The sequence below is a fragment of the Aspergillus multicolor genome, assembly GCF_047715735.1.
Source record: "Aspergillus multicolor strain CBS 133.54 unplaced genomic scaffold BDW74scaffold_34, whole genome shotgun sequence".
Lineage (NCBI taxonomy): Eukaryota > Fungi > Ascomycota > Eurotiomycetes > Eurotiales > Aspergillaceae > Aspergillus > Aspergillus multicolor.
The window spans coordinates 173,486-194,925 of NW_027395985.1; the positions used below are offsets into that span (position 1 = coordinate 173,486).

At 51.1% G+C, this 21,440-nt stretch overlaps 10 protein-coding genes across 10 annotated transcripts; 5 read left to right on the top strand and 5 right to left on the bottom strand.

Moving 5' to 3' along the window:
• Positions 1-105: 105 nt before the first annotated feature.
• On the top strand, positions 106-2,121 carry BDW74DRAFT_160868 (actin-related protein 2). Its single transcript, XM_073725697.1, has 7 exons — positions 106-215; positions 285-331; positions 406-549; positions 671-896; positions 950-1,515; positions 1,574-1,651; positions 1,707-2,121. The coding sequence occupies exons 1-7, from the start codon at positions 197-199 to the stop codon at positions 1,791-1,793; spliced, it is 1,167 nt and encodes a 388-aa protein (XP_073579680.1). The 5' UTR covers positions 106-196; the 3' UTR covers positions 1,794-2,121.
• On the bottom strand, positions 1,961-4,024 carry BDW74DRAFT_89136 (DMT family transporter). Its single transcript, XM_073734006.1, has 3 exons — positions 3,558-4,024; positions 2,756-3,486; positions 1,961-2,621 (listed from the first exon to the last, which is right to left on the bottom strand). Exons 1-3 carry the CDS (start codon positions 3,875-3,877, stop codon positions 2,362-2,364), a joined length of 1,311 nt encoding a protein of 436 aa, XP_073579681.1. The 5' UTR covers positions 3,878-4,024; the 3' UTR covers positions 1,961-2,361.
• Positions 4,025-4,440: 416 nt separating this feature from the next.
• Positions 4,441-5,826, bottom strand: BDW74DRAFT_89146 (aldo/keto reductase family protein). Its single transcript, XM_073734007.1, has 3 exons — positions 5,742-5,826; positions 5,130-5,689; positions 4,441-5,056 (listed from the first exon to the last, which is right to left on the bottom strand). The coding sequence occupies exons 2-3, from the start codon at positions 5,662-5,664 to the stop codon at positions 4,542-4,544; spliced, it is 1,050 nt and encodes a 349-aa protein (XP_073579682.1). The 5' UTR covers positions 5,665-5,689; positions 5,742-5,826; the 3' UTR covers positions 4,441-4,541.
• A 338-nt stretch (positions 5,827-6,164) lies between these two features.
• On the top strand, positions 6,165-9,327 carry BDW74DRAFT_170512 (uncharacterized protein; the record flags this gene model as incomplete). Its single annotated transcript, XM_073727180.1, has 7 exons — positions 6,165-6,912; positions 7,736-7,848; positions 7,914-7,967; positions 8,026-8,208; positions 8,261-8,464; positions 8,516-8,602; positions 8,653-9,327. 7 exons carry the CDS (start codon positions 6,165-6,167, stop codon positions 9,325-9,327), a joined length of 2,064 nt encoding a protein of 687 aa, XP_073579683.1.
• A 1,017-nt stretch (positions 9,328-10,344) lies between these two features.
• BDW74DRAFT_160876 (uncharacterized protein) lies at positions 10,345-10,772 on the top strand. The gene has a single exon (XM_073725698.1). The coding sequence runs from the start codon at positions 10,486-10,488 to the stop codon at positions 10,654-10,656; it is 171 nt and encodes a 56-aa protein (XP_073579684.1). The 5' UTR covers positions 10,345-10,485; the 3' UTR covers positions 10,657-10,772.
• Positions 10,773-12,960: 2,188 nt separating this feature from the next.
• Positions 12,961-13,786, bottom strand: BDW74DRAFT_182289 (uncharacterized protein; the record flags this gene model as incomplete). The annotated part of the gene is made up of 3 exons (XM_073730223.1): positions 12,961-12,982; positions 13,050-13,147; positions 13,436-13,786. 3 exons carry the CDS (start codon positions 13,784-13,786, stop codon positions 12,961-12,963), a joined length of 471 nt encoding a protein of 156 aa, XP_073579685.1.
• Positions 13,787-14,410: 624 nt separating this feature from the next.
• On the bottom strand, positions 14,411-15,894 carry BDW74DRAFT_160879 (serine/threonine-protein phosphatase 2A activator). The gene has a single exon (XM_073725699.1). The coding sequence runs from the start codon at positions 15,774-15,776 to the stop codon at positions 14,517-14,519; it is 1,260 nt and encodes a 419-aa protein (XP_073579686.1). The 5' UTR covers positions 15,777-15,894; the 3' UTR covers positions 14,411-14,516.
• Positions 15,895-15,997: 103 nt separating this feature from the next.
• On the bottom strand, positions 15,998-16,926 carry BDW74DRAFT_160880 (FMN-binding negative transcriptional regulator). Its single transcript, XM_073725700.1, has one exon. It carries the CDS (start codon positions 16,783-16,785, stop codon positions 16,030-16,032), a length of 756 nt encoding a protein of 251 aa, XP_073579687.1. The 5' UTR covers positions 16,786-16,926; the 3' UTR covers positions 15,998-16,029.
• Positions 16,927-17,010: 84 nt separating this feature from the next.
• Positions 17,011-19,596, top strand: BDW74DRAFT_89205 (Zn(II)2Cys6 transcription factor domain-containing protein). The gene is made up of 3 exons (XM_073734009.1): positions 17,011-17,230; positions 17,315-18,344; positions 18,407-19,596. Exons 2-3 carry the CDS (start codon positions 17,401-17,403, stop codon positions 19,398-19,400), a joined length of 1,938 nt encoding a protein of 645 aa, XP_073579688.1. The 5' UTR covers positions 17,011-17,230; positions 17,315-17,400; the 3' UTR covers positions 19,401-19,596.
• Positions 19,567-21,392, top strand: BDW74DRAFT_89194 (putative transsulfuration enzyme family protein). The gene is made up of 2 exons (XM_073734008.1): positions 19,567-19,948; positions 20,004-21,392. The coding sequence occupies exons 1-2, from the start codon at positions 19,793-19,795 to the stop codon at positions 21,030-21,032; spliced, it is 1,185 nt and encodes a 394-aa protein (XP_073579689.1). The 5' UTR covers positions 19,567-19,792; the 3' UTR covers positions 21,033-21,392.
• The last annotated feature ends 48 nt before the right edge of the window (positions 21,393-21,440 follow it).

The following is a 21,440-nucleotide window of genomic DNA, read 5'->3' on the forward strand; positions in this document are numbered from 1 at the left end:
GATTGGTGCCTCAGGCTACAAGGCAGCAAACGTCGTCAGTCAGCAGCGAGTCGACCTGCGGCACCGCCAACTTGCTCGCTCCCCCTCATAATCATCAGCTTTCCCCGCGGCTGGACCTCATATTGACGAACTCTTTTGGCTTTCTCTCTGGAATTGATTTAATTGCTTGCCAACTTAGCACTCGCATAAATTCATCATGGCGGATATGCCCATTGGTAAGCTCTGACCCCTGTTCCTGCTGCTATGTATGCCTGTCCCAAGGTAGCGTCACTAACATCTTGCAGTGCTCGACGGAGGAACGGGTTTCCTCAAGGTCGGATATGCTGCGCAGGTACCGCTCCCAAGCCCCAGGTCTCTTCTTGTTCCAATGCAGAGCTCCTTATTAACTCCATCCCCGTCCTCCAGAACTTCCCCGAGCACCAGTTCCCTTCGATAGTGGGGCGGCCCATCCTGCGAACGGAGGAACAAGCTGGTGATATCGTCGTCAAGGATATTATGTGCGGAGATGAGGCCGCCGCTGCCAGGTCGATGCTCCAGATCAGCTACCCTGTATGTCTATATTCCGCTCGCCTACACGCCGCGTCGCGCATGCTCGCGAGTCCCCGCTCCCCGGATTTCCAGCGGTAGCGTGTGTTTACGGTCCGGGGCTGACTCCTATTGCCACAAATAGATGGAAAATGGTATCGTCAAGAAGTGGGATGACATGCAACATCTATGGAACTACACTTTCTACGAAAAGATGAAGATCGACCCTACCGGCCGCAAGATCCTCCTCACTGAACCGCCCATGAACCCGCTCAAGAACCGCGAGCAGATGGCTGAGGTCATGCTGGAACAGTACAACTTTGGAGGAGTATATGTTGCCATTCAGGCGGTTCTCGCACTATATGCTCAAGGTTAGTCTCGAGGCGACTCAATGTATCATCGGTTGCTGATTCGCCGACGCTAGGTCTCAGCAGCGGAGTTGTCGTGGACTCCGGTGACGGTGTCACCCACATCATCCCTGTCTATGAATCTACAGTTCTAAACCACCACATTCGCCGACTCGACGTCGCGGGTCGCGATGTTACCCGGAACCTCATCGCCCTTCTTCTCCGCCGCGGGTATGCGCTGAACCGTACCGCCGACTTCGAGACCGTGCGCCAAATCAAGGAGAAGCTCGCCTATGTGTCCTGCGACCTCGAGCTCGACAGAAAGCTCTCCGAGGAGACCACCGTCCTAGTCGAATCCTACACACTTCCCGACGGCCGTGTCATTCGAGTCGGTAGCGAGCGGTTCGAAGCCCCAGAATGTCTTTTCCAACCGCACCTCGTGGACGTCGACCAGCCTGGTATGGCCGAGCTGCTGTTCAACACCATCCAAGGCACCGATGTCGATGTCCGCTCCAGCTTATACAAGGCCATCGTGCTCAGTGGAGGAAGCAGCATGTACCCTGGCCTGCCCACGCGGCTGGAGAAGGAATTGAAGCAGTTGTGGTTGACACGGGTGCTCAAGGGCGACCCGGAACGACTGAGCGTACGTAATTATCGCAGCAAATGCTCTCGAAATAGCTCATACTGACCTGTCGCAATAGAAATTCAAGGTCCGCATCGAGGACCCACCCCGACGGAGACACATGGTTTTCCTGGGAGGAGCCGTCCTCGCCAATTTGGTACGTTCTTCCGTCTTACTCAGCTCGTCGCTCTTGCTTACCACTCCGCAAACAGATCGCAGACAAGGAAGACATGTGGGTTACCAAGCAAGAGTGGGAAGAGCAGGGAGCTCGCGCCCTCGCCAAGCTCGGCCCAAGGTAGAAATAGTGTTTTAAGGCTATTGTTTACTTCGAGTACCGCAAGCGCTCTTCTTTCTATTCACATCATATATTGCGCAGCCTGTTCTTGTATCTGGAATGGAAACTACCGACTCACTTTACTCTCCGCTGGGTTGTATGTTGTCCCGGCATTTCCAAAACCTGCTCCTTTTCTTTGGTATACATATAGCATGTCTCATCGGATACCAGGTCTTGCCGTGTAGCTACTTACTATAGAAGGGGGTTGACACATGTTGTGTAAATACGTCATAGTATGGTCGAGGACTCGGTTCTGAGCGTCCTGTGGTATAGTCGCTGTCCAATTTGTACTGAAAAAGAATAATAATTATGGTACACATACCAACCAGGCACAAGGTGTATGGCCTTGACAAAAGGAACCCAGCCCAACCAAGCAGATTATCCAAGACGCCTTGATGTATGCCGTGTATGCCTATGTATCCGAACAAGATCTATGCAAGGGCTGCGCTGACACAACAAAGAATGAAACTATGTACATGCAAAGAATGTAGAATCCAACCGGCCCAATCTAATATGCAACCGCCAAGGTCAGTCTATTCATCGCTTTCGGATTCAACGTCATCTTGTTGAATCTTCTTTTTGCGCTCCTCATTCATTTCCCGGTAGGTACTCCAACTCAAGAGGAAGAAAGCGATCATAATCAAAACACCACCGATAATGGATGCCATGGAGAGAGGTTGGCCGGTTCGGAACCAGTCGACAATCGCGACCAGGAAAATGGTCAGAAGAGAGGCCACCGATGAAAGGACAGGTGAAGTGAGGGAGATAAGGACTAAGAAGGACCCGGAGAATGCTGTTGAAGACAAAGTGCACGGTCAGCATTTGATGAGTCGCGCCAGGGTTCGCGATATGGGTTGGATATGGGCAGAGCCTTATGCGGGCTCTCTATATAGGCTGTTGGGTGCTCTTGTGAGCGGGGGAACTTACTAGCATTGGCAGCAACGGATATCATGAGCATCCATGCGGCCTCGCCGGTCGGCCATCGGAATGTCTCCACGCCCAGAAAGTGAAAGACGGGCAATGGAATCCAAAGGACAAGCAGGGTAAAGGATCCGATGAGACTCCCAAATGTGTTGGCGAAGATCATGCTTCGGCCCGCGCTGGTTCCCTCCGGAGGGCAGGCGAACCTTTTATATAGCACTTCGTAAAGGCCATACAGGACACTGCCGATACCAATGATCAGGTTTCCCAGCAGTCTAGATCCTCCTTCATGCTTTTCTCCTCCCTTTCCGTCGCCTCTATCTCCATATGCAACAACTAGAACCCCCATAATGGCCACACCCACTGCAAAAACCTTATCAAAAAGGAGCTTCTCCTTGAGGAGTGGAATCGAGAACGCGTATGCGAAGAAGGCAGAACAGTTGTAGATCGCCGTCAAATCACTGGGGGTTGTCTGGTTGACCGCAACATACCAAGACCCGCCGGCTACAGTGAGTGCACTGGTCACGAAAGCCGTCGTCTTGAGGAGGTAAGGAATCGGTGACCGGCCGTTGTCCGATTTTAGATGTAAATCCTGGGATTCCACCATTTGACCTGTTGTCCGAAGCATAGAGACATGCCGACGCCAGAACGCTTCCCAAGAGAGCTTCCGCTTCTGTATCCGCAGTACCAGGAGTTGTATCGGCCAGAGAAGGAACCAAGAACCATGAGTGAGATATCTGATCATCCACAGAGATACAGAATCAGCATATGTGCGTAACTGGGGATGAAAGGTACTCCTAAAACTTACAGCATGCAGTATGGTTTGTCCCACCCCAGATCATGCTGGATGTATACAGCCGTCTCCGTCTGGACCACAAAACTCGCCAAGCTTAGCAGCAAGAACCCCGAAGCTATGAAGTACTTTTGGCGAGTCTGATGTTTCGCGAGGGCGTCCGGACTTTTGCTTCGCATGGTAGACCGTCTGGAGTGGTGAAGCATAGGCCTGCCTTCTGCGTCATCATACCCGAATCCACCAGTCGAAATCCGCCCTTGCTGCTCCTCGTCGAGGAGCGGTTGATGGGACCGGCCATCGAAAGGTCCATGCATGTTTGTGCGAGTCACAGACATCTCGATGTCATTTGAGTGGCGCGAGTCGGGAGCCGAAGCAGAGCCTCTCCTCTCGTCACCATCAAAAGATATCTCGCTGCCTAAAGCCACGTTGTATCGGGAATTTTTCGATATACTTGTCGGCGAAGTTGGATAGTTAAACGAATGAGAGATGCGTATGAACTCTTTGTCTTGTGTCAACAATGTCGCATTGAGAGTCCGAGAACACCCGGGATAGAAGGCCCCAGATCAACGGAGAACCGAAAAGAGAGACGGATCAGGTAGCATAGGCCTCCATTGAGTCAGCAGATATAGTCACACTGCAGCAGATCCCCGTGTGCCGTTGGAGAGCTTGTGCAATGTTCGCGCAAGTAGTAGTGGACAACGCAGCAGGTAAGAGGTTCTGGGGAACGAGCTAATTATGGATGACGATGGAGACACTTGCAGCCCACTCAGCTGCCACTGCCACGGTCCTGTGCCGATGACTTACTAAGTCAGGTTTAGTCAGTCCGTTTCGGCTTAGAGGATCGACGTTTGGCACCCCTTTCACGTGATCAGTCTTTAATGCTCTCAAGACAAGTCGGCCTTGATTCACCACAATGTCTTAGATTCAATAATGTGTATATTTTAATTTGTATATGTCTATACATCTATGACTTGGTAAGCACGCTGGTAGCTCTCCATTTTAAGTCTTTGACTTCGGCTTGAACAACGCCTTCTGGGTGTTGTATGTATATTTGAGATCCAGATGCCAGTAATCCGGAGTAGTCGCTTTCGCGGCCAACCAGGCCTTATCCAGGGCCTCAACAACCTCCTCAGGCAGAGGCCCCTTTTGGACGTCTTTAAGGTTACTTTCAAGTTGAGAAAAGCTGCTCACACCAATAATAATGCCATCCTGGCCGTCCTTGATGTTGAGTTTAGAGTGATGGTGAATCCAGCGCAAAGCTGTTTCGGGAAGCGTGAGCCCATGCTTTTGCACTACAGGCTCAATGATGGACAATGCCTCGAAGGTGGCGTCGCGGAAGTACCGCTTCCGGTACAGACTGCCACTTGCGGCGGTGTCGCTATATCTACCCTCTGCGGGGACATCCTTCGTCTTGTACTTGCCGGAGAGAATACCGCCAGCCAGAGGGTTGTACACAACAATATCAATACCGTAACGCTTGCATGCTGGGATCAACTCGGTCTCAATTGAGCGTGCTATAAGGGCAGGGTCAGTATGCGATTGATGGAGGCGCTCACTCGGCTGCAGTAGAAGAGCGGATGGACTCACTAATAGCATTGTACATTCCCTGGTAGATAGTTGGTCGCACCCAACCTCTCTCATTGCAGAGTGTCACAACTTCAGCAACTTCAAAAGCAGTGAAGTTGCTCAATCCCAACTGCACAAATTTGCCCTCTTTATGAAGCTGGTTAACAGCCTCCAGTGTCTCATCAAATGGGACAGATCGATCAGCTGCATGCAGGTAAAAGATATCGACCTGGTTTGTCCCGAGTTCTTTGAGAGAGGTCTCGAAATGCTCACGAAGAACGTCGGGCTTGTGGATACCGGGCTGGTAAGGGTAGACTTTCGTCGCAAGAGTCAGGCCTCGTTCCTTCCATTTCGCTGCTGCAGTGAAAGCCTCCTGAGCTCCCCCAATGTAGGCCCGCGCAGTATCCACTTCGTTGAACCCTTGTTGCTGGAAGTAATCCAAGTGCCTGTTGTATTCGTCCAATGACGTGATTCTAGCGCCTTTCGATTCGTCTTTTCCGAAGGTCATCAACCCAAGGATGACCCTTGGAACGGGGTTTTGAGCGATGAGGGGCATATTGTATAGCTGTGTGCGGGGTACACTATGCATAAATCCGTCAGTAATGGGCGAGGTAGAAGCAGATGTTATCTCACCTTCACGGTAGGGTAGAGAGACTGCAGAGACACGCTACTAGTTAAAGATCAAGAGATCATGCCAGCATTCCGTGGGCGAGAGCTCAAGATAAAGGACTTCATCGCCTGGCTCTGGAAACATCTACCCCACACCTCGCGTCATCACATATCCGTTAACTCCGGCCTGAGATCTCGGTATGCTTATAAAACATGCACAGATTCAGTCATGAGAGATTTATCCAAACTGCTGCTCGATCGAACGAAATGAAGCTTAAAAGTTGCTGGCTTCTGGCGAACAGGTGGTTGCAGGCATGCGGACCCAGTGGTTGAAGAAAAGGGCGAATCCCACCTCCAGCGGCCCTGCACGACATTCGTAGCTCCCCATCTCAATTCCGCCACAGTTCGGCGCAGGTGACACGCCTTTCTTGAGAACCAACAAACACCATGGCGACAATGAGTGGCTCGCGTTTCTCAATCTTGGTTATCAACCCAAATACCTCAACTCAGATGACCAGTGCGCTGGTCCCAATTTTGGACAAGCTAGGATACACAGACGTGCACTTCGACTACTTCACAGCTCCACAGTCCGAGACCGTTACGCTCCCTGATGGACGAGTTATTCATGGCATACCCAGCATAAACTCTGGAGAAGACTCAGTTCTATCAGCGCTCCATTGTCGACCATTTGTGGAACCTCTAATCGAAAAGTACGACGGGTTCCTTGTCGCATGCTACTCAGCACATCCCCTTGTCGGGATGCTCAGAGAAGCTATTGACAAGCTGGAGGACGCAGCACTCTTGGAGCTTGGGCCAACGGCAAATATCAAGAGGAAGTATGTGACCGGCATTCTTGAAGGAAGCATTGTGGCTTCCTTGTCTTTGATCAGCTCTTTCCAACTCACCTGGGACGGAGGGTTTGGCAAGTCGCAAGCGAAGGACTCTTTCGGTATCGTCACTACTGGAAGCAGTTGGAAGGTTGAGCTCAGCAATGCTGTTTCGGACATGCTTGTCAGCTCGGGTGATCATAAAGGTTCCTCAAGCCGGTTTGCTGGAGTAGAAACCACAGGGCTCACGGCCGTTGAATTGCATACGACCCCACCTGAAGAAGTACGGAGGAGGATTATTGAGGCCACCGAAAGGCTGATCAAAGCGACCTCGCGTCCTGTCAGTGCAATCTGCTTGGGATGTGCTGGTATGGCTGGTATGGAAGAAGCAGTACGAGAGGGATGCATCAGAGCATACGGCCGGAAGCAAGGCAGTCGGGTTAAGATAGTCGATGGTGTCGTTTCCGGTGCCGGGATGCTTGTCACAGCTTGCAAAGCTGGTTTCTGAGATGAGTTATCTGCTCTGCATTCACCATGAATTGATGGCTTGCCGGCACGAGGAGCTGGTGCAATCCGCTTGGGCTTCGGACACGCCTGCAGAAGTTATATGACCTTTCAAACATGATTAACGCATCTGGCATCGAGACAAGACACGCCAGTCATGGATGAAACAGAAAAGCTCGTAATGGACAGGTTCTTCGTTTCCTCATGCAATATCGAGTTCAGTGCTGGGAGGGTACTACAGTGGAATTGCCACACAATCTCTAAGCTTATTACATTATAATGAAACCGATTCATACCACTCTATTCACTTTTATAAGAGAAAGTGCTCTGTATAGAGTGCACCCGAATCACTTTAGTTTTTGAGGCCTAAGGCCCCACATTTGTAAGGTCTCCGGCGTACAGGGAACGCGCTACGCGTCGAACTATCACCTCGACTTCCCCGGGGTCAAGAAAGAAAGATGCCTAGGTATGCCTTCAGCTTCTCCAACGAACTGCTGTCATCTATTACATCACCTCGATAGCTCCTAATCTTTCGCTTAGGGAAATCATCACAATCCAAGCCGGCCAATGCGGCAACAATGGTGCGAAACCCGCGACCTGGAACAATCAACCCGAGACCCCTCTTCCCCAGCTATAAATCTACCCACTTTACGCTGAGAGACATCATACTGACGGGCCTTCTCACAGTCGGTAGTCAATTCTGGCAACAGCTATGTCTCGAGCACGGGATAAGTCAAGATGGCAATCTAGAGGAGTTTGCGACAGAGGGCGGTGATCGCAAGGATGTCTTTTTCTACCAGGTGGGTAGACTACCATGTCTCGAGGTGGTCGATGCTTGGAATTGTACTGATGACATGGTTTTTAGAGTGACGATACGCGATATATCCCTCGAGCGATCTTACTGGACTTAGAACCGAGGGTATGATACTCGAGTGCGGAGAAGCTTGCGGACAGCCAGCTGAAGCTATTTTGATCAGGTCCTGAACGGCATTCAATCCGGTCCCTACAAAAACATCTACAATCCGGAAAACTTCTTCATCGGGCAGCAGGGTATCGGTGCCGGAAACAATTGGGGTGCTGGATATGCCGCCGGTGAGGTCGTCCAGGAGGAGGTTTTCGATATGATCGATCGAGAGGCGGACGGCAGTGACTCTCTAGAGGTAAACCCTCGTGTAAGAAGGGGACAGGTGGAGATTGTTAACATTGCGGCAGGGCTTCATGTTTCTACATTCGATCGCAGGAGGAACTGGCTCCGGACTGGGAAGTTTCCTTCTGGAGCGCATGAACGACCGTTTCCCGAAGAAGTTGATCCAGACATACTCTGTGTTCCCGGATACGCAAGCCGCAGATGTCGTGGTCAACCCGTACAACAGTCTCCTTGCCATGCGACGATTAACGCAGAATGCCGACTCTGTTGTAAGCCACCCTTGTCTAAGAGATTGTCGCATACGCTAAAGTACTTCTCAGGTTGTTCTCGATAACGCTGCGCTATCAAGAATCGTTGCAGACAGACTCCATGTGCAAGAACCTTCTTTCCAGCAGACGAACCGTCTCGTATGTTACACTCCAGAATAGCGCTGAAGAGCTTTACTGATTATGCGCAGGTGTCTACGGTCATGTCCGCCTCTACCACCACCCTCCGATACCCCGGCTATATGCACAACGACCTGGTCGGAATCATCGCCTCCCTCATCCCTACACCACGCAGCCATTTCCTCCTTACTTCATACACGCCGTTCACAGGAGACAATATCGACCAAGCCAAGACCGTCCGAAAGACAACTGTTCTAGATGTCATGCGCCGTTTACTGCAACCCAAGAACCGAATGGTCTCGATCAACCCCAGCAAATCCAGCTGCTACATCAGTATCCTCAACATTATCCAGGGTGAAGCGGACCCGACGGACGTGCACAAATCATTGCTCCGTATCCGTGAGCGACGCCTAGCGTCATTTATCCCTTGGGGCCCGGCCAGCATCCAGGTCGCTCTTACGAAGAAGTCTCCATACATCCAAAACACACACCGAGTCAGCGGCTTGATGCTGGCAAACCACACTTCCGTTGCCACATTATTCAAGCGAATCGTCCAACAATACGACCGCCTGCGGAAGCGAAATGCCTTTTTGGAGCAATATAGGAAAGAAGCACCGTTCCAGGACGGCTTCGACGAGTTTGACGAAGCACGAGCAGTGGTGATGGACCTCGTCGGAGAGTACGAGGCGGCAGAGCGAGAAAATTACCTCGATCCAGATGCGGGGAAGGAGGAACTCGGGGTATAGTGTCCTCACAGTCCTCACAGTCCGTTCATTTTGTTCCGTTAATTACTTATGACCCTAAGAATGACCCGGTGTATTCTGAAAAGGAAAGGCGTTTTCTCTATTTTCTAATGTCAATACTTTCTTTAATTCTAATCCTTGGTAATAGCGCGGAAGTACTCTATGACGAGAAATGAAAGACATCTCGAATTGAACGCCTGAAAGCTGGAATACCCCACGAGCAAATCAGAGGTTCTGAGCCGGTCGGTGTCGAGGGCTTCAGCCAAGCCCGGAGAAAACCAAGCCTGTAGGAAAATGTCTGCAGCGACTTACAAGGAGTCATTCAAGGAGCTGCAAGCTACTGCATAGGTGATGTATCCCCACAACGCTGACGCCCATGAGTTGTCCTGGACTCGATGCATCTTCAAAGACTTACGCATCGTTCAAGACCCGCTTCCGCGACTATCGCGGAAATTGAGGACGATCACCTCAACCTCAACCCCTCCATTGGGCGGCCATGGCCATTACGGCGGCGCGTGAGACAGTCCGGATACAATGTTGCCCACGTGCTTGTCACCCCGTTTGAAGTACTTCAGGTGGGCCGGTCAGTCGCCCGTTACAGAGTGGACACCTTCATTTCCGTCGAGACGCAGAAGCTTGGACATTTGTGCATACGTAGCCCGGCGGTTCGGCGGTGGATGTGTGGAGATGCAGATGTTGATTCGACTCGAGCGCTTCAGGGTGAGTCGTGGACTCGAGATAGGATGGATGCCCACAGGGTTGACGAGGATGTGACCGAGGTGCAGGCGGCAGCCGCCAAAAAATCGGCCGACTCCTAAATGGTCTTAGCGCCACCTCCAAGCCGATAACCTCCAGATGTCCCGGTTGAAGAATCCAGCTCCAACTGCTGGGCCAGGCTACTGCATAATCCCTTTTGGTGTTCGGGTTGGGGTCATTCCGATTAGCTGATTTTACACAATGATTGTCCAATCTCCGGGTCGAGATTCTAATTCCAACTACCCCGGAGTACAGAGTACATAAGGTACATGAAGCCTGCCGCCGTAAGTCACCCTGCGGAAGGGATAGGTGTATTCCGGACAGGCTTTGGACATGAGATTCCAATGGAACGAACGGCTTCGATAAACGCCATTGCTGGAAATTGGATCCGGCTAGACTAGTAGCATGCAGCCAGCACAGCACAGCACAGACAACATGTCCATGGACAGATCTGCATTGCACCTGTGCGTTGTGGTGTGCAACTGCAACTCACACCCGGTGCGGTGTCCTACTCCTTTGTACTCCGCATCGTTGGGCGAAAGGTACCAGGCAGCTGAGACCACCAAGGCTTGCTAGCAGGCCAATGTGACTTCGCTGCCGAGTTTGTCTATCTCTCGGCATCCTCGAGCCTCGAATCTACATACGGCTGGGCACTCAGCTGACGGAAGGTATTCCGCAGGCTGCGATCAACAGTGAGCCGACCCATGTGACTCCTTACCCCAACCACGAAGGAATTAGGATTCGATAACCGGCGACCAAGTCACCTGTTCCTATCAATATGTGATAGACCCGTTTGATAAGAGAACGGGTTATGGGCTGATTATTTGCGGGGGGGGGGGGGGGGTGGACGCAAATGCATATGCACGGACAATTGGCTTGGCAATAGCTAAGTACCTGGATTATTGTGCATCGAATTGACCAGTGAGGCAGGAGCAGGGCTGGTGTGCATTGCAGCGGTTGGGTTGCAAATCGTGTAGACCTGAGCTCGAGCGTCTTTGGGTTCTTGTGATAGTGGCACTTGCGACATTATTCAGTCAGAAGTAGGTGCAGCATGACGCCATAAGAATGGGAATGGAAAGCATTGGGGGGCTTCCGACGGACACGTAAGTATGGACAGTTGGACGTCGACCACTTCTGCCATTGCTACGTCGTAACTTTGTAAGTGTATACGAAATGGGGCGCTGGAAAAAAAAAAAAAAAGTCTGAATCTGCCTTTGATGCCATTGTTACAACTTCCGGCAGCAGAGTCTGGGTCGACTGATTAATAAAGGCTAAAGCAGCGAATATTCAGGATGAAGCGCCTGGGGCGAGGCGTGGAAAGTTCCAGCGGTCCACCTTTGAAATCTAGTAATCTAGTAATAATTTAATAATAATACTCTGTTACTGTCCGCGGCGATCCCTTTGACTCAGCCGGGCCTCCATGAGGCGATTCCGTATAAATTGATTCTGCGCTGCTCTCGCCGCTGCCTTCTCGCTCTCTTTGCCATTCTTTGCCCTTCTTCTCTCTCGCCGACCTTCTGCCGGTTCCATATCCCAGTTCCGCCTCTTCTCTTCCTTATCCTTATATATACCGCCATCCTCCATACCTCTTCCCATACTCGACCACCTACCTCCGTCCTTATCTGACCGACTCCTTATCTGCCTCGCGGCTTCGCCTCCCCAACTTACTCTCGCCCTTGTGACCGATCCTCTCCTAGTCACCTCACCTCACCACTCTACTTTTACCACGTCATCCTCAGCTCCTTCAACCTCACAATTCCAAATAAGAACCACTTCGCCTCTTCCGCCGGTGCGGTAACTTCCAAAACTCTACATTCGACCTTCTCCAACTCCATCCACCGAAGCAACACATCATCTCCGCACCGCTATCCGATTTCAGCGCCGTCTCCTCATCTCCTCACCGTCTCCTTATCCGGACCGCTCTTCTCCTTCCTCTCGCCACCACCACACAACATGGCTCCACGCAAGCCCCGTTGCAACTTCAAGGAGTGCAAGGAAGCTGCCCAGCGCATCGTCGGCGACTGCAGCTTCTGCAGCGGCCACTTCTGCTCTAAACACCGAATGTTAGAAGCACACTCCTGTACCGGCCTCGAGGACTGCAAAAAGGAATCGCATGCCCGGAATGCGGATAAGCTGAACAGCGAGCGGACTCAAGTCATCAAGGGTGTATAGGACTCGAGCACGGAGTACTGCACCATACAACTCGAGGAGCCGCGACCAGCCGCCATCGCTACACAACGCTCCGTGCGGATCTCTTATCTTTCTTGGCTTTATTTGTCGTCGTCGAGCATCTTCATTTCTGGGTTGGGGCATCTATTCTCTACTACATTACTTCTTATTATTTTCGCATCTTATGCGCGGCGTTAGACCAGTGGAGTTGAGTTGGTTTCTGGTTACTTTCTGCATGGTTTTATATTTGGTGGTTGACTGACGTCTGGGTAGTCTATGGCTACCTGATCTCAAGACTTCCTGGTCGATTTGGGGTGGTATCTTGGGCCCATTTCTGGACTATCGTCATGTCCATTGGCGTGTCACACATCACATAGCCAGCGGATAATAGGTACATACACTGCATATTTTCAACCTATCATCTTCCCATCCTTCTGTAGGCGTTCCTTGTAGTCCAGTAGCTGTAAAAGCGTGACCGCGGAAGTACCCAGCAGCAGCTCTACTTCAACCAGTAAGCGTGCAGAACGTAGCAGGCACTATCCCAGCACGCCAAAGCTCTTTCAGGCCGGGTGCTCCAGCCCAAGATTCTTGAATCATCTTCCCACCGCTAATGGCTACATACAGAGAAGCTGAACTTAGATTTAATCTAGACGCGCTCTAAAATAGAAGCAAACTCGGTCCATTGACCGTGGACCGTCCAACCCAGGCCACTTAGCCAGGACCAATCTTCGGCCTGTACAATCATTAGCACGCAACATTCCGCTCCAAACCTGAAAGACGAATGGGAGCTCAAGACATACATATCATGATGCTCACTCAGCCTGCTGAGGTACTTATTGAGTTCTTCGACGCGCTCCTTGTGCGTCTTGGCACCCTCGCGCTTCAAGCGCTCTTGCACCTATCCGCACCCATCAGCATGCGGCCATTCAGGAATCCAATGATTGCAAAACAGCCCAGGGATAACTTGACCAGCTTCCGGTGCACCTAGCTAAAAAGCAAGTACAAATACGCCGGAAAGAAGAAGCCAGTAAAAGAAAAAGAAAAAATTGAGTGTGAACCAAAGTACACTCAATTCCATGAAGCATATGCGAGGGCGCAAACAGAGAAAAAAAAGCAGACAAAGTGCAGGGCTTCAGCCGGACGCAAATGCAATGCAACGCATCTGTGGACGTAACATAGTACATACCCGTTTCTTCCTCATCTCCTCATGCCTCTTCTCAGCCTCCGTCTTCGCATGCGCGTGCGTTGCCGTTGGCGTCGATGTCCCGGTTGACGGGTTCGATCCGCCCTCCTGCTCTTGCTCCTCTGGGACTCCTGCAGCTGCAGATCCATCGCCAGAAGCCTCGCCAGAAGCCACATCCTTCTCCTTCTCTCTTTCACTGCTAGCGCTAGGCTCCGCAGTGCTACCATAAGCACCGGCGCCAGCTATAGCCGAAGACGAGCTCTTCTTGCTCTTCTTCTTCTTCACCCGGCCATCTGCGACCTTGGAGCCCTTGAGCTTGAGCTTTCCGCCGCCGCCGGAGGGGTATTCGTCCATGATGACGTGATGTGCGGTCCTTAGGACCTTGATCGGTTTAGGTATAGAAATGGATACTGGGGTTGGCGCATGTAAGGTTCCACTGCGATTGCAATGAGTGACGTGACAGATTGGGTGTGGCGCCGGTGCTGCTTTAGTGGTGGGTCATGTGATTTTGATCTATATTGGAGTATGAAGTTGGCTTTTGAAAATGGTAAGACTATTGCTTACACCGGAGAAGCAAAATGGCTTATAGTTTGTACTTATATTCACTGAGTTCGCTATGTTATTTGAGGTGTGTAGGTTAGAGTGGTGAGGTATAAATGGTCGTTGATTTCGTACCCGCACTACGTATATATTGAAAGCCTCTAGATGTTAACATGATGCATTACCGTCTCTTCCCATTGTGCACCTGTATAGCTGCTCTTTAATGATATTATTCCGCTTAATACATGAAGCTACATAGGTAGAATCTAGAAAAGAGCGCCAGTGAGACTGTTGCGAAGGAGGACTTCCATGCTGCCTGGAAGTTAGGGAGACATATGCGGTCGCTCTTGCGTAGGACTGTAAATGAGTTTGTCCTATGCTAAGTTTTAGTCTCTCCAGCTGTATCCATTGGTCGTTGTTGCGGGTATATCACGGTTGTTTCCAAATGTAGCAAGATGTCATTATCTATGTGTCATTATCATAATTTACGCTCCAGATATTTGGACCTCATTCGCCATGTAAGCTCCAAGCAGTATCCATTGCACTAATCGAAAGGAATGGGACGCAGGCCTGAGCTCCCACCCATCCGTTTCCGCATCTCCTGCCCAGCGGCCACAGTACTCGGCACTTTGATTCCACAGCAATCGCCAAACCAGTCCGCATGCTGACTGTGGTCGTGCACATGACCATCGCCATGCTCGTGTGTATGCTCATCACCTTCTTCAGCGCCTTCACCCATGCCCAGTTCAGCAGGTAGCAAGCTTCCGAACAAGAAATGCTGCATGATAGGCAACTTCCCCAGTACTTCCTTGACAAACATCTTCTTCATCCCGCTCTCAATCTTGGACCAGTTCTTCGCACCGGAAATATCGTCCAGCATGGGACTATGCCACCGCAGCCCCTTGACCGTCTTGACACTGTCAACCCACCGCACCTGGTCGAGATAGAGATACCGATCCCCCTCTTCATCGAGAATAGCCGTATTATGAATCGCTAACGGAGTGATATACGGATGCCCAACTAGCTGCGCCGCACCAAACAAGAAAGGCAGAAAGTGGTAGTCGTCCAAGCCCCAGACACCATGTGACCCAGCAGGCTCGAGGTAGTATGTCGACTGCACATTCCGCATAAGCCGCATATACCGAACATAAACGCGGAACACGATCGCCTCAAAGTCCGGCTTCGAGAACAGACCGAGCTGGCGCAGACACAACAGCCACATCATGAAGTTCAGCTCGTGTCCAGATCCGTAGTCCAACCTATCCCTTGACCCCAGCGAGTGGATCAGGTATGTGGATATCTCCTTCACAGCAGCTTCGTCCTGGATTCCAAGAATGTCTCTGTGCCACACTGAGCTCTGGGCGGCGACGTCGTCGAACAGATCACGGAAGGCCGGGTTACCAAATCGAGAGCCGCCTTGATCAATAGATGGATGTCTCTCGACGAGCGTGCGGATGCTGTCTACTACGAAAAGGATTTTGGAGATGTTGGGTGTGGTGTTGCCTTCTGCGTCGGCATCTGGCGCTGCGCGGCCCCGCACCGAGTCGGAGAGGCCGAAGATAAACGCGAGGACGAGGGTATATGTTGGCGAGGAGAGAAATGTTTCATGATCGGTTTTTGAGAGAATTCGGCGGACGGGAGGCGAGTAGGTGTGAGAGGATAGGTCTGGCGGGTTTGGGAGTGGAGGGGTGACGGGAGCTGGGTCTCGAGCTGATTGCGTTTTTGATCTCGCTGCTCGCAGTTCTGACAGCTTTTGGGAAAGATCAATCTTGGGTTTCGGGGAGGAGTTCGTATTTGAAGCCATATTGTGTTTTGTTTTGATGTATGGGGTTGGTTTGTTCGCATGGCGAAATGTTATGCGATGTCCACCACGGCCCTGCGGGGACCATGGTAGAATCCGAATGCGGTTAGCGCATATAGATAGGTGGTGAGGAATATCAATATTCAACTGAGATTATGGGTATTTTACTAGGCAAGTAGTAGCTTTATCTAGGATCTAAGAAGTATTGAATATAGCATAGTCATCGCTAACGTGCATTGTCCCAGGACGACGTTGATCACTTCTTATCTTTCAATTCTCCCCTCTCCTTGACCGTGTCCGCTATGCCCCTACCAACATCCGTCCCCAGATTCTCAAACCCCTTGATGACGCCCCCCCGATCACCTTGGCCCATTTCCTGGCTCATCTTGAACTTCCCCTGTAGGCGATCAATGGTAATCTCTATGCCGATGATGTTCTTTTTCAAAAGGTCAACGTAAGACACTGGTGCATCAGACACCTGCCATGGCGAAGTATATTTCATGATTGATGTCTCGGACTGGTTTGACAGTTCCTCAATCTGTTTTTGCAAGAAAATCGTTGTCTCTTCGGACTTGGAGTCGCAGTAAACACGAATCTTGCCGTACGCCTGCGCAGCGGAATAGTTCCAGGTGGGAACGACCTTGCCGGTGGCGGGCTTAGTCTCGGTGTAGAATTTTGGCGTCACATAGTGGTGATGCGGCCCATTGAAGAGTACTAGGACCTCCTCTGACAGCTCAAGGCTCGCATTGCCTTGTTCTTGTTGCGCCGCCAAAGCCTCCATAAGCGCTTTTGCTTGGGGATTCTGCTTTGCCATATGGCCGCGTAGTACTCCATTGGATAGACTGCCGTCAGTTGTCTCTGGGACATCTAGCACAAATGGGATATGGCTGGATTGGATGAGCGGATAGAGAGGTGACTTAATGGCTGTTGTGAGGATACCCAGTGGGTTGTCGCGGATGAGTTGTTGGAGTACGGCTATCTGCGCCTCTGCGTGAACGGCTCGTAGATACATGTTGGCAAGAATGTAAGATGGACTCTAAAAGGACTTGGAAGCGAGCGAACTGAAGTCGGATATAGGGTATCTGGTTCTCTTATAAGCATTGAAGAGTCACACTGACGGCCTAATACTTAGCCATTTGACTGCTCTAAATCGCACGTCTTTGATTGGTAGAAACGGCCGAATTCTCGTCGCCGAACTGCTCCAAATGGTAAGGTACCGTCAACCAGTCGGGCAAACCCCGCTTGGAGGCGAAACCGCTAGCACAACTGCACAAGCAATTTGGTCAAGCTCCGGTGGCTGGACACATCAGACCTCGCTCAACCGGGAAAGCGCCTAGTCTAGATCATCCGGCAGTCGTCCATCATCATCGACAAGAACCACGCGGCGTCGCCAACACTGAGGATCTGAGATGTTGTCCCCAAGGAAAAACCTCGGTTAAATGGAAAGCTGAAAGTATGTAAGTCACGTGATCTCTTTGTTTCCAGTGCCTAGAGTTCGATTTGGAATGGGCTGAACTGAGGTCCTCTCCTATTTGAGCCAGGCCATTCAAAGCCATTATCTTTGAAATGTCCGCCTTTTCAATGTCTACATCTTCCTATACAATTATTCCACCAAATCAAAGGGATAATGTCTAGTCAGGACTCCGGCTCCACTCCGAGGGTGGGGAAGAGGAGAGCCGCACCATATGGTCAGGCGTGCCTGCACTGCTTCAAAACCAAGTCCAAATGCGTCAGGCAGGGCAGCTCTGAAAGCTGCGAAAGATGCCTTCGACTCAAGAAGGAATGCACATCGGCAGACTCGCTTCGTAAGCGAGCAGCCCAAAAGCCTTCTGACGCTGGCTCAGCTGCCATTATCGCAAATCTTCAGGCGCAAAATGACGATCTCAATGCGCTGCTACATAAGGTTGTCGAGAATTCAGGATCGCCTACTGCCCTACGCGAATTTATTGAGGCGCAACAGCGAACAGGGGAAGAAAGCCAGAAGGCTCACGGACATGACGAGAGGGAACCGCCTCCTTCTGAGCATGCGTCAACCACTTCGGGTGACTGGAGGCTGTTTCCAGAGCAAGAAGAGACACGCCTTTCAATATTTCGCAATCGCATGCTTCCATTTCTCGCATTTGCGTATATCCCTCCAGATATGACAGCGCAAAAGCTGTTTGCGGTGAAGCCACTCTTCTTCCATGCCATCATGGCTGTTACCTCACCACCAATCCAGGAGAGACGAGTACGTGGAACCGAGCTCAAAAAACTGATTATTCAAAAAGCCTGGCAAGATATCGAATCTGGTCTAGACTTACTACTCTGTATCTTGACGTATCTCGGCTGGGGCTATGATACATTTGTCAACAAGGCCTCCACTTCCAGTCCATCGCGGCTCACGCAAACAGCAATGGCAGTAGCCCATGATCTTCGCGCAGACACGTCTGGTATCAAACAGCTGGACCTTCTTCCGAATGAAGTACTAGACCCGGAGCAGCATAGACATGATACAGGTCTCCCTGACGACTCGGTCCAGCAAATCCTGGAGAACGAGAGGGCCGTCCTGGGATGCTTCTTCCTGAGCTCCATGTGCGTTCTTGTCCTTCTGATTTTGTGCCAGACAAAGCTAACCTGGGTTGGCACCGCATCAGGACGGCGTCCCACTATAAGCGGATGGAACCAATGCGTTGGACGCCTCAGCTAGAGGAGTATCTCGACACTATCAGTAGGAACAAGGGGTGTCCTACGGATGAGGCGTTCTCCTTTCAGGTGCGTCTACAGGTACTTACCCAACAAGTTTGTGAGCAACGTGATCAGCGAGAATTAGACCGCTACCAAGCGGCTGTCCACTCAGCATCCTCTGGGCGAACAGAACCACTGCTTAATAGATGGTATCTAGAGGCTCTTCAAAAGAAGTTGCATGGGATAACAGACTTTATACCTCCATATTTGAAAAATAACGGTGAGATCTATACGTTCGCGTTACAAACAACATCTACTGACAGAAGCCCAGAAGCGCTTCTATCACAATTGCACTACACCTCGCTCAGTATTTACGAAACAATCCACCCCGTTAGTCCTGACGCCGACCACAGCTCGCCTTCATTGAGTGTATCTTCTGCTCTTGACGAGCGAGACTGCCATTATCACACGCTTCAGGCGATACGGGCGTTCTTCGACATTTTCCTGAGATTTACCCCCGTGCATTGGGCGGGGTTTCCTTTCCATCTCTGGGCGCAGGATATCCGGTGTACTTCCGTACTAATCAGGCTATCACTTTCACCAGCCTATCGAGATGAAGTGCGCAATACAGTCGACGTGCTGAACGTCGTGGATGTGATATCAGATAGATTGAAAGGCGCAGCAACTGAGATAGGCGAGACTTCACCAGAAGACTTATTTGGAACCCTCTACCGCATTGCGAGGGTGCTGCGCGCTTTTATAGGTCCGAAGCTGGAGCCCGCTCCTGTGCCAGAGGAGCAACACGGCTCCCTTCCCTTTGTGGAAACGCCACTCTGGAATGAGCCGGAGATGGTTGGGCCGTCGCAACTGGAACTGATGCAGATGCTTGGCTTCAACAACATGATGGCAACCTCGGCTGCGATGCCGTATAATCCTTCTATATATTACTACACGTATAACTAGTCAATTACGGGGATATGAATATGATCTGCGAAGCCTCACTCAATCTGGCTTCTTCTGCTGCACGTCAGCCTAATAAACAATCTTCCTTTCAGGCCACGCCCTGAACTACATGAGAAGACCCTGAAGGCCACTCCCGAAAAAGAAAACCACCGCTTTGATGATGAATTACTCACAAATTTTGACCTTTGCGCCCTGTGATTAGTATAGACTTCCAAATTCGGAAGTTGAGAGGAGTGGGGCCGCTGCGAATTTCTATGACGGTTCCATGGGTGGATCGGCCCAAGCTTCGTGATAAGGTCTATAAATCCAGCAGAAAGTCTACTCAGGCTCTCAGCAACTCAATCTCCGAATAACCTAGACTTGGTCATTCTCTGCCTTCTCTTTACTCCATAATGTCACCTTCAGATACCTTGCATCCCGCGACGTCGGCCCTGCACGCCGACGACTACCTCAACTTGGTCACGGATGTTGCGCCTCCAATTCATCTGTCTACGACCTTTCGATTTCCCAAGGAGCCAGAGAACTTGATCCCGCCTGCAGACCCGGTGGTGCGTGTTGAACCTCTACAGAAGAGTAGTTTGTACCTCACTAACGTCTATACAGGACGAATTCGACGGCAAGAACTACGTCTACTCAAGAGAATTCGCCCCGAACGCTACCCGCTTCGAGGCTGTGCTCTCATCGCTCCTAAAGGGCTACGCCGTGAGCTACTCGACAGGTCTAGCTGCGTTACACGCCGCACTGGTCCTTCTTAACCCTCGACGTGTATCCATAGGGGAGGGTTATCATGGCAGTCACGAGGTTATCGCCGTTATCAACCGTCTCTCCGGGCTAGAGAAGCTGCCACTCGATTGTCCCGCCGAAAGTCTGCAAGAGGGTGATGTTATCGTACTTGAGACGCCGGTAAACCCCCTCGGAACTGTGTTCAACATTAAGGAATACGCCGAGAAGGCCCATGCGAGGGGCGCGTATCTCATTGTCGACAGCACATTTGCGCCTCCATCCCTGCAGGATCCTTTCTTGTGGGGTGCGGATATTGTGATGCATTCGGGATCAAAGTATTTCGGAGGTCACAGTGACTTGTTATGTGGTGTGCTCGCGGTGAAGAGAAAGCACTGGCAGAAGAGGCTCTTCGAGGACCGATTGGCTTTCGGCAACGTGATAGGTAACATGGAAAGTTGGCTTGGTCTTCGTAGCTTACGGACGCTGGACATCCGTGTGCAGCGAGCCAGCGAGAGCTCAGGAAAGCTAATTGGATGGCTACACAACGCCCTGAAGACACCGAGCCCAACGCCAGACAGCGAAGAGCACCTTGTGCAAACTGTGCTCAAGGAGATGTACCACGCCAGTCTGCAGGACGAGCCCTGGGTACGCGAGCAAATGCCCAACGGCTTCGGCCCGGTTTGTTCGATCATCTTGCAGAGCGAGGATTTCGCGCGAAACCTTCCTAGCAAGCTGGCTCTGTTCCAACATGCGACCAGCTTAGGTGGTGTTGAATCCCTGATTGAATGGCGTGCGCTGTCGGATTCCCGTGTGGATCGGAAGTTGCTGAGGATTAGTGTCGGGTTGGAGAACTGGGAAGATCTGAAGAATGACCTGCTTCGTGGATTCCAGGCTCTGATTGAGAAGTGAAGCGGATGCCCTTTGTCAACTGGGTATCCTCATTCGAATTGTGGTATATTGCTAGATGATGCACCAGGATTCCACATAGCCTATGCTTAGATTCCCGTGTATATCAATGATGACCTTGGAATGAGATGATGCTGGCGCTGTAAATAGCTAGTGCACAACAATCGACCAGGGTCCAAGCTGGACGCGATTTGGCGAACTAGATGGGTATTGCTTCGTGCCGCGTACACAGTCAATAAGCCGCGTCATACTCTTGGCTAAGAGCCAATATCGACCGCGAGCCGAGCCACATGAGGCAATTTTCGTAAAACTCGACGGATTGTGGATGAAACCATCTCTGGGGTCACCTAAGAAACAAGCCATCAGAGCTTTGACCGCCCTTCTAGACAGATCTGGCAGAAAGCGACGATC

Coding starts and splice junctions, on each gene's coding strand:
- BDW74DRAFT_160868 (XM_073725697.1), top strand. Junction 550..670: donor TGCTCCAGATCAGCTACCCT/GTATGTCTATAT, acceptor TGCCACAAATAG/ATGGAAAATGGTATCGTCAA. Junction 1,652..1,706: donor GAGCCGTCCTCGCCAATTTG/GTACGTTCTTCC, acceptor CTCCGCAAACAG/ATCGCAGACAAGGAAGACAT.
- BDW74DRAFT_89136 (XM_073734006.1), bottom strand. CDS start 3,877: ATGTCTGTGACTCGCACAAACATGCATGGACCTTTCGATGGCCGGTCC. Junction 3,487..3,557: donor GACAAACCATACTGCATGCT/GTAAGTTTTAGG, acceptor GTGGATGATCAG/ATATCTCACTCATGGTTCTT. Junction 2,622..2,755: donor ATCCGTTGCTGCCAATGCTA/GTAAGTTCCCCC, acceptor TGTCTTCAACAG/CATTCTCCGGGTCCTTCTTA.
- BDW74DRAFT_89146 (XM_073734007.1), bottom strand. CDS start 5,664: ATGCCCCTCATCGCTCAAAACCCCGTTCCAAGGGTCATCCTTGGGTTG. Junction 5,057..5,129: donor GGGAATGTACAATGCTATTA/GTGAGTCCATCC, acceptor CTGCCCTTATAG/CACGCTCAATTGAGACCGAG.
- BDW74DRAFT_160876 (XM_073725698.1), top strand. CDS start 10,486: ATGCAGCCAGCACAGCACAGCACAGACAACATGTCCATGGACAGATCT.
- BDW74DRAFT_160879 (XM_073725699.1), bottom strand. CDS start 15,776: ATGGCTTCAAATACGAACTCCTCCCCGAAACCCAAGATTGATCTTTCC.
- BDW74DRAFT_160880 (XM_073725700.1), bottom strand. CDS start 16,785: ATGTATCTACGAGCCGTTCACGCAGAGGCGCAGATAGCCGTACTCCAA.
- BDW74DRAFT_89205 (XM_073734009.1), top strand. CDS start 17,401: ATGTCTAGTCAGGACTCCGGCTCCACTCCGAGGGTGGGGAAGAGGAGA. Junction 18,345..18,406: donor TGCTTCTTCCTGAGCTCCAT/GTGCGTTCTTGT, acceptor GCACCGCATCAG/GACGGCGTCCCACTATAAGC.
- BDW74DRAFT_89194 (XM_073734008.1), top strand. CDS start 19,793: ATGTCACCTTCAGATACCTTGCATCCCGCGACGTCGGCCCTGCACGCC. Junction 19,949..20,003: donor TCCCGCCTGCAGACCCGGTG/GTGCGTGTTGAA, acceptor ACGTCTATACAG/GACGAATTCGACGGCAAGAA.